This window comes from Budorcas taxicolor, chromosome 25, assembly GCF_023091745.1.
Source record: "Budorcas taxicolor isolate Tak-1 chromosome 25, Takin1.1, whole genome shotgun sequence".
Classification (NCBI taxonomy): domain Eukaryota; kingdom Metazoa; phylum Chordata; class Mammalia; order Artiodactyla; family Bovidae; genus Budorcas; species Budorcas taxicolor.
The window spans coordinates 9675224-9685843 of record NC_068934.1 but is presented as its reverse complement, the minus strand read 5'-3'; the positions used below and the strand labels follow the sequence as shown (position 1 = coordinate 9685843).

The 10620-nt window shown below is 40.4% G+C and overlaps 1 protein-coding gene across 1 annotated transcript; it reads left to right on the top strand.

Moving 5' to 3' along the window:
* Positions 1-8784: 8784 nt before the first annotated feature.
* LOC128068997 (protein tyrosine phosphatase type IVA 1-like) lies at positions 8785-9306 on the top strand. The gene has a single exon (XM_052662280.1). It carries the CDS (start codon positions 8785-8787, stop codon positions 9304-9306), a length of 522 nt encoding a protein of 173 aa, XP_052518240.1.
* Positions 9307-10620: the final 1314 nt, after the last annotated feature.

The following is a 10620-nucleotide window of genomic DNA, read 5'->3' as shown; positions in this document are numbered from 1 at the left end:
AAAGCAGATACCTAATAGTGCTGTGCATTGCTTGTTTTGGAAAAGCAAGGTCGAGCCCCTGAGTCAGGTTAGCTTGTCAGGGAAAGCTTTTGAGAGGGATGAAGGCTGAGCTGGGTTTTTAAGGAGAAATAGGACATAGCTAGGTAAAGACTGACAAGGAGGCATGGCAACAGATGTCAAGGCCCTGTGCTCCTGTCTGTTGAGATTGAGATGGAGAAGTGGTTATGTGAGCTAGGTTATAATAGCTAATTTAAAAAAAATCATTCAGTCATTTTAAGAATCAAATTTTTTTTGATGTTCATGAACTTTAAAAATTTTTTATTTGGAGAATAATTGCTTTACAATGTTGTATTGGTTTGTGCCATACAACAACATGAATCAGCCGTAAGTATACTATATCCCCTCCCTCTTGAGCCTCCCTCCCCCAGGTGACCTCTCTAGGTCATCACAGAGCACTAGGCTGGGCTCCCTGTGTCATACAGCAGCTTCCCACTAGCTGTTTCACACATGGTAGTGTGTCTATTTCAATATTCCTCTCTCAATTCTTCCTACCCTCTCCTTCCCTTACTGTGCCCACAAGTCCATTCTCTGTATCTGTGTCTCTAAGAATCAAATTTTATTATAGTCCTGAATTAAAATAGCTGATTTCATACAAAAAAAGAAGGCACAGTCTTTTTTTTTTTGGAGCAAGTTCCCCTAATTTGGTACCTTGTTCACTGACCTTAACTGCTAATATTGTTTTAGTTTAATCCTGCTATTAGGCCAGACTCAATGAGAATGTCTTTTCTAAATCAATTTGAATTACTGTCTTCAAGTTCTGTCATTTCTGGAGCTATGGTACTGCCAGACCAGCTTAATGTATCAAAGGAGTTCCAATTTCAGTGGTTTTTAATGTTTTGGACAGTTGGGAATCTTTTGAGAATCTGGTGGAAAATATGGACTATTTCCTAGAAATATGCACATCTTCATATACAACATGTTGCATGTGATTAGGGGTATCCTAGAACACCTGGAGAAGGAAATGGCACCCCACTCCAGTACTCTTGCTTGGAGAATCCCATGGACGGAGGAGCCTGGTGGGCTACAGTCCATGGGGTCGCAAAGAGTCGGACACGACTGAGTGACTTCACTTTCACTTTAGAACACTTGGACCACAGGTTAAGAACTCTTACTCTATAAAAAGCTTTCCTTCAATGCTATTACAAACTCAAACTATCAAAAGTGAGCAAAGTGAAGGACTTTGCTTTTGAAAATGCCCTGTTAGTTCTAGGGAACTATGCCCATTTTTGCCGTCCTCTTTGACCCTACATAAAAACAGTGCAATGAAATTGGAATGGCTGTTAGAAAACACTCCAGTAGTTTTCAAAATGTTTTGAGTAAGATTCAGTAAAAGAAATACACTTCATATTGAAACACAGAACTTGTGCACACATGTAATGAGACAAAAGTTTTACAGGGCTCTACTTACCCTACCTATCTGCAATGGATTCTGATGATTTCTATTTTATTTCATTAAACATTTCTGATTAGATTGAACAGAGGTGATTTGACAGTCTGCTAGTATAAATAGATAATTTTCAGTTTGATAAACATAGTTTAATTGAATTCTTCCCTCTCATAGTGCTTTGTCAGTTCAGTTCAGTCGCTCAGTTGTGTCCAACTCTTTGCGACCTCATGAATCGCAGCACACCAGGCCTCCCTGTCCATCACCATCTCCCGGAGTTCACTCAGACTCACATCCATCGAGTCTGTGATGCCATCCAGCCATCTCATCCTCTGTCGTCCCCTTCTCCTCCTGCCCCCAATCCCTCCCAGCATCAGAGTCTTTTTCCAATGAGTCAATTCTTCGCATGAGGTGGCCAAAGTACTGGAGCTTCAGCTTTAGCATCATTCCTTCCAAAGAAATCCCAGGGTTGATCTTCTTCAGAATGGACTGGTTGGATCTCCTTGTAGTCCAAGGGACTCTCAAGAGTCTTCTCCAACACCACAGTTCAAAATCATCAATTCTTTGGCGCTCAGCCTTCTTCACAGTCCAACTCTCACATCCATACATGACCACAGGAAAAACCATAGCCTTGGCTAGATGGACCTTAGTCGGCAAAGTAATGTCTCTGCTTTTGAATATACTGTCTAGGTTGGTCATAACTTTTCTTCCAAGGAGTAAGTGTCTTTTAATTTCATGGCTGCAGTCACCATCTGCTGTGATTTTGGAGCCCCCCAAAATAAAGTCTGACACTGTTTCCCCATCCATTTCCCATGAAGTGATGGGACCGGATGCCATGATCTTTGTTTTCTGAATGTTAAGCTTTAAGCCAACTTTTTCACTCTCCTCTTTCACTTTCATCAAGAGGCTTTTTAGCTCCTCTTCACTTTCTGCCATCAGGGTGGTGTCATCTGCATATCTGAGGTGATTGATATTTCTCCTGGCAATCTTGATTCCAGCTTGTGTTTCTTCCAGTCCAGCGTTTCTCATGATGTACTCTGCATAGAAGTTAAATAAGCAGGGTGACAATATACAGCCTTGACGTACTCCTTTTCCTATTTGGAACCAGTCTTCGTAGTTGGCTGGAATTCATTAGTGGTTGAGATTGTATTATAATGGTATTCGACCAGGAGACTGAGAAATGTTTAGGTCCTGTCTGGTAACCAGACTGCCTTCTCCTGAGGAACTTTAAGAAAGTGGCTACCTTGTTAAGATCCATTGTAGGATACTGACTTTTTTTTTGAGCAAGCAAAATCTTGACATTCAGAGTGCGAGTTCTATCTCACCTGTGGGTAGAAGAGTCAGCCTCATCTCTTCCAAAAGCTTTCCCTGTCAGTCAATCCTGACTGCAAGGGCTCTGCCTGGCTCTTCCGTAATTCTCCAAGCCTGTGTTTCTTTTGGTCTATTTTTCACATGTGCGGCTTGGGAGTAATCCTGAGACTTGTGTCAATTCACACACAGATTTAAGGGATTTCTTTCTCCCGCTTTCTCCTCTCTGGAATTTCTGTGATGTTCTCCAGTGTCTTATTTCTAGTCCTCTGTCTATAAAGCCAGAGTTTTTCTTGGAGCTTTAGCAAACCAGGGCAAACCAGAAGAGGAGCAGTAAGGGACAAGACAGAAACAAACAACAGAGATTCATCCCACACTCTTCTGACCGTGGGGTGCCTTTTCCTGCTTCCCCTGGCCAGGAAGACAGGCGCTCTCAGCATCTCAGGTACTCGGAACGCCACCGCCATCACTGCTGTCACTCTGCAGTTCATGACTGCAGCTGGTCTCGGCACATGCCACGGAGGGGGAGGAGGACAAAAAGGGCTTTCCCTTTACACTCTAGTTCACAGGAAACCCCTTTCCTGTTTCTCTGGCCAGAAAAGGGGATTTCTCTTGAGTTTATGCTCTGTGTGTCATTCTGGATCTTAGATTGTCCTCAGGGCAAACCAGAAGAGGAATAAATTCAGCAGTAAATTCATCACTATGCTGATCATTCTTCAGGTTTTGACTTGCTTACATAATCCCCCTGCTATTGTTTGCTTTTTAGAGTCCTACTTGCTTTCTATATTCTGTTCAGTTACAATCAGTTGAAGAGAAACACTGTGGTGTGCTTACTCTATCTTGGCCAGCAGCAGAAGTGTTCTTTTTGGGTCTGAGTCTCTATTCTTCCTTTCACCTTTCCCCCAAATCAGGTGGTATGTCAGTCCTTTCATTTAAATTTTATTAGTTAGGATAGCACCTTAACAAAGATTAAATACCAGTAGCTTAACCACCACAATAAGTAGCTTAACCATTTTTTCAGGAAACAGTCTAGGAGCACATAGTCCAAGATGGTAAGGTGGTTCTACCAGATTCTCCTGTGGTTTCCACTACTGGGTCAAGGCAACTGTTCCTGGTATCATCTCCTAACTAGCAAGTTGGAAGAAAAAGGCAGGGTAGCCAGTGTGCTTTTTTTTTTTTTTTTAAGGAGTATAACAACCTGGAAGTGGTACCATTATTTCTGTCCATGTCCCATTGGCTAAAATTTAATCACATGGCTGCACCATGCTGCAAGGGATCTTGGAGACTGAAGTCTCTAGCTTGGTGGCCATGTGTGTAGTGAAATACTCAGGAAATGCTAGTACTAAATATGGGGGAAATAGATCCTATCGGACAACTGCCAGTCTGCCATATCCTAAAATTATGGCTGGAAGAAGCTACGAAATACCTAACAATGCCAGCTATGATATTTTTATTTTTGGAATATAATTGCTGTACAATGTGTTAATTTCTGTTTTACAGCAAAGTGAATCAGCTATATTTATACATATACCTCTCCCTCCCCCACCCCACCCCTCTAGGTCATCAAAGAGCAGAGTTGAGCACCTGTGCTATATCACAGGTTTCCACTAGCTATCTATTTTACATATGGTAGTGTGTATGTCACTCATAATCTCCCAATTCATTCCACCCTCCCCCAATATTTTAAAAATCTTTAAAAAATATAAAGCTGCAAAAAACATCTCTAGAGGCAGACACAAAGTGGGAGCAAGAATTCAGAGAAGCAAGCATCAGCTGGTGGGTTACCTATGACTTGGGCCTTTTAAATTAATGCTAGAGATAATTTAAAATTTTTCAAATAATTTCAAGCTTACAAGGATTCAAGAATGGTAAAAATATCCCACCCCCTGCCCCCAGAACTAAATAAGGGTAAGTTGATAACAAATCCCTTATCACTTCTAAATACTTTAGAGCATAATGCCTAATAAGGATAGTCTCCCATAAAACCACAATATAGCCATCAAAATCAGAAAATCAACATCTATTATTACTATATAATCCAACAACTCAATGAAAACTTTGCCAGTAGTTCCAATAATATCCTTTAAAATTAAAAAAAATTATTTTATACTTTTGGCTGCGCTGGGTCTTCGTTGCTGTTTAAGCGTACTCCTCGTTGCTGTATACAGGCTTCTCATTGTGGTGGCAGATGGCGTCACTTGTTGTGGAGCATGGGATCTAGGCATATGGGCTTCAGGAGTTGTGACATGCAGGCTCAGTAGCTGTGGCTCATGGGCTTTGTTGCCCCAAGGCATGTGGGATCTTCCTGAACCAGGGATTGAACCCATGTCCCCTGCATTGGCAGGCAGTAATGTCCTTTTAAGCAAGAGTGCAATCTGTGATCATGTTGACATATGTAGTTGACATTATTTTCCTAATCTCCTTCTACCTGAACAGTCCTCAGCCTTCACTTGACTTTCATGGCTGACACTTTTGAAGATTTCAGTCCTTCCACCTGGATGTATGACGTTTCCTCATGATAAAATTCAAGTAATGTATTTTGTTTCTCAGGAATATCACAGAAGTGCTGCTATGTTCCTTGCATGCCATTCTGTTAGGTGGTACTCAGTCTTTCTTATTACTGGTCATGTTAACTCTGATCATTTGATTGTGACCTGCTGGGTTTACCACTATCAATTTGTTTTCTTTCATAACTAATTGATACTTTATGGTAGGTACTTTTGAAAGTAAATATCCATTCCTCATCAAATTTCACTCACTAGCATGTATTGATGTTTCTTTGCTAAATGCATAATTGTGATGATGGTTGCTAAATATAGATTTTTCTAATTCCACTATTGCTGCTACATTTATTAGTTGGCAAAGAAAGCCTAAGGCAAAGTGTTTTCTTCTCCCTATTTTTATCCATATAGACTTAAGGTTTTTTTAATTTTATTCAGTGACTAGTAATTCAGTACTATTTTTGATATAAAAATCATGATCAGTGGGAGATCTTTAAGGTGGCTTCTGTGTTTTTTGTAGTTTTAAATAATTAAAAACAATTAGAACGGTTTTAGAGAATTCCTTGTACACTCCTCAGTTTCCCCCACTGTTAACATCTGTTTCTATGACATATTTGTTATAGCTAAGGAATCAACATTGGTACTTTACCATTAATTAAAGTTCACACTCTATTCAGATATCCCTTGTTTTACCCTGATACGCATAAAATGTTCTTTTGCTGTTCCAAGATTCCATCTAGTATAGCATACGTCAGGTTCTTTTTTGTCTATGTCCTTTTGTCATATGCCTATTGTTTTTTGAACACTTCCGTAACTTTGTCATAATAAATGTTCTAGGCTAGTCATATTTTTGCTGCCCTACCTTTGGAATTAGCCATTTCCCCTAGGGGACTTTTTAATGGAGAATGGTATTAGGAAACCATGATCTGAGTGCTAGTTGTTCTCATTGCTATTGGGTTGTCATTGATTTAGGCCCTCTCTGCTCTCTGAAGATGAAGCTGAGGAATTCACACACACACACACACACACACACACACACACACACACACACCCTTATCTATATTTTATATATATATTTAAATTATGAGTTTACAGTGATGCAAACAATGCCAACCCCAAATCCTACAACTAGTTATACTTTTTCCCTTTCCATATTTGTAACTCCTGTCAGAGCAGGGAGAAGCCTAATTCCCATTATTCTCAATGTATTACTAAATAAGCTCTTATGTAATCTTACTGGATAAACCCTTATGTAATCTCCGATCACCACTGCTTTCCTCCTTTGTACATGTCTTCTGTACCCTGCTTGAGCTCTGACAGTTCACACTAGGTTCCAACTGCCAGCCCACCTTTCCTTGAATGTTGTCCTCATCCATTTCCCCAGACTCCAATATCTTCTGCGTTCTCCATCTCTCATCTACCTCACAGACAACTACCTTGCTCCCCTCCATGTAGTGGACTCAGTTATTAAAGAAGTGAAGGATGGAAGAAAGAGCAAAGAATGAAGGAAGAGGAAAGAAGAAATGGGCCCAGTATAGGCCAGTAAAGAAAGCCTATACATTTTAGAAAATTCTAAAACTATTAGAAAGTTAAACTGAAAACAAGGGATATCTTCAAAGGTCTGAGAAAATATCACTGTAGAATTGCGTACTCAGTGAAACTATCAGAAATGAAAGCAAAGTAAAAGAATTATAGAAAAAAGTTTATTAAAAAAACACATGTCTACCAACAATAAAAAATATTTTACAACGATGAGAAAATGCATATTTTAAAGATTATATAAAATATTTACCAAAGTCGGTCATACAATAGGAACTAAAGGAACTGCCCCAAAATGCTGTTAGATCAGGAAGAATACTCTTAGAAGAGTTGAGATGCAAGAAATAGTGAGCAAATAAACCGCTGACATATTGGGCAAATTTAAACAAACCCTGATTTTTATAAAGAATGTTATATGTGGGGTTTAAAAACTGCTTGACAGCATTAATTAAAATGTGTTGAGCTGGGCTCAATAATAACTGCTGGGCTTCCCAGGTAGCGCAGTGGTAAAGAATCGGCCTGCCAATGCAGGAGACACAGAGAGGCTGGTTCCATGCCTTTCAACCCTGGAAGATTCCCTGGAGTAGGAAATGGCAGCCCACTCCAGTATTCCTGCCTGGGAAATATCAGACAGAGGAGCCTGATGGGCTACAGTCCATGGGGTGACAAAGATTCGGACAAGACTGAAAGAGTATGTTTGTATGACTTAAAGTAGTAGCTGCTAAGAACTTTAAACCACAATTACACATTTTCAAAACAGTGGAAAGAAAATATGAACTTAGGGGAAGAAAAATCTTACTCCAAAATAAATCAAAAGATAAGAAATACACAAGTATGTAAAATAGCACAAAATGAGAAAAACAGATGCAGAGACAGCAATAACAACATGTAACGTAAAACAAAATAATGTATAAAAATAATGTAAATAGACTTAAGTTCTTTAAAGACAAAGTTTGTCAGACCGAATCTAAAAAAGGCCTAGCAATATGTCATGGCTAAAACATGAAGCCGTCGGAGGAAGCTACAGCAGGGTCAATGGACGGGGTTCTTCCACTACCTTTCCTTTCCCACCTATCTCGGTTCGCCTCCGACTTGCTTCAGCCTCTCCCAGGTTTCGACCCGGTCCATTCCCGCCCCCAAGTCCCTCCTCAGCCCCTTTCCTCCGCGGCGGGGGGCGGGGAAGCGAGGAGGCTTAACGTCCAGCCCGTCTCCCTACACCAACCGGCTCGCTCTCCCGGCGGCCGCGGTGATGTTGCCGGGGGCGGGCCCCACACTGTCGCGCTCTATTTCTCGGCCCGCCTTTCCGCGATTGGTGAGGAAGAGCGTACGTCACGCTGCCTATAAAAGGAAGGGTTTGTGACGCAGGCGCGCCTCGGGGAGCGCCGATTGGCTCTCTGGACGCGAACGCTCGGCGGATGTCGGAGTCGTGCCGCCGTTCTCTCCGCGACGAGCGCCATTGCTCTCTCCTCTTCAGCCGACGCCACCGCCGCCTGTGCTGCGGGACCGGCTGTATGGTTAGGCCACAGTCTTTAATGAGTAAACTAAGTCCTTCCTGTGGTGGTGTTGGTCACGCATTTATGGAGTTTCTGAAGGTCCCCGGAGACTACTGCCAGGCACAGCACGACCTTCATGAGGAGAAGTGAACTGTAAAAATTCATCAGTGCTCCACCCAGAAGCCCCCATAGGAGCGTCACCCTGGACACAGACGTGTGTTCTTGAAACCATCGGAGCCTTTTACAAGAATTCCGACCCGGATGGGGTAAACCTTGGTGCTCTTCCTTTCCATTGACTCAGTCTTACTGAACTGAAGGATGGCTTCGTGTTAGGAGGTTCGTTTCATTTTCTCATTACTCCCAATTTCGTATCTAAAGCATTGAGAATTTCGAGTGGGGCATATTGGAGTAGACTTCAGTTTCTTTACATCATTTCTGCGTTCGGAAATTTAATTTTTTTTCCCGTAACCGTATCGATTTTTAAAAAAACTAAATTAACATGGCTCCACTGAACCGCCCAGCTCCTGTGGAAGTCACATACAGGAACATGAGATTTCTTATTACACACAATCCAACCAGTGCAACCTTAAGCAAATTCATAGAGGACCTTAAGAAGTACGGAGTTACGACAATAGTAAGAGTGTGTGAAGCAACTTATGACACTGCTCTGGTGGAGAAAGAAGGCATCCAGGTTTTGGATTGGCCCTTTGATGATGGTTCATCACCCTCTAACCAGATCGTGGATGACTGGTTAAGTCTTTTAAACATTAAATTTCGGGAAGAACCTGGTTGTTGCATTGCTGTTCACTGTGTTGCAGGTCTTGGGAGAACTCCAGTGCTTGTCGCCCTGGCGTTAATGGAAGGTGGAATGAAAAATGAAGAGGCAGTCCAGTTTATAAGACAAAAGCGGCGTGGAGCTTTTAACAGCAAGCAACTTTTATATTTGGAGAAATATCATTCTAAAATGCGGCTGTGCTTCAAAGACTCCAGTGGCCATAGAAACAACTGTTGCATTCAGTAAAACTTGCCTGCCTCATGCTGTTGCCTTGGACACGGAACTTGAGACAGGACTTAATTTATCATATATATTAGCATAGGCTTAATGAAGGGCAAGTCTAATGAAGCCTCCCATAGGAATACTGAAATGACACAAGCGTGACAAAATTGTAGCCTCTTTAGCTTACTACTATTCCCATGCCAGAAATAATATACAGGAAACAGAGATTAGGTACCAAAATACTCCTCAGCACAATACTGGGATATTTTTAGTATCATGTAGACTAAAAACCCAAAGAATTAAGAACAGCACTGTAAACCATATGAGGTTTATTCCTCTAGTCATCTCAAATATCGCAAGTAAGGCCTTTATGGTTATTTATCTGCTCCTATGTTTACCACCTGACACGTGTACCTGTGTACATCAGGTTTGTGTGACAATTGATTCTGTTGAATTCTTACTAGGACTTATGGTGATTATTGTCTATCTATAAATCTCATTTTGTGCTGTTGTGAAAGGCTCCAGTTTGAAAAAAAAAATCACATCTCAGAGTTCATGTAAAATATACATCATACAGAAACACGTGTGTGTTTGTAATATTTTTAGACAAAAAAAGTTTTAGAGTCAATCTGTTTACACTTGGGATGCAGTTTTGAAGGGGAGGGCCTGAAGACAGAATGGGAAGAGGCTATGGAAAATTTGTACTAGAAATTCCATGTTGCCTTAATCTTGTGCAGGATGTATAGAATAGTTCCTTTTATTTAGTAAACTTTAAAAAGGGAAAGATACTTTGTAGCTAAAACATTTCTTAATTATAAAGTTTTTGAATGTCTTGTAGTTCTTCAACACACCTATTGGAAGTTATTAACCATTATTTTTAAGTGTAGTATTTTTTCCTTGTCTTTTCAACCAAAATAGAAGAGAGTTTCTACTACTGAACTGATCAGACATCTAACATTTTATGATTTTGAACTGTGTAACTTAATAGTTAGATACTTGATACTTTGTTTTATTATGGAATTGATAAAACAGTGGTATGTATCAGGGTTAGTTCAACCATAGATTCATAGTGTGTGGAAATGTAGTTCTGTGGGAGAAATAATTTGTTAGTATTTACCTTTCATCAGCTAGTACAAAAGCTTAAACATCTAAATAATGAATTATAGGAGAGTGAGATGAACTAAGCAAGATGGTATAGCTGTGTCATTTTTAGTAAAAGTAGAAGCAAGGCATGACTAGAGATAAAATCATTACTTAAAATTTCAAAAGTTCACTTCAACAGAAAGTTACAACAATTCTAAATTCTATGTATCAAATAACATGGTTCAAAAATCTACA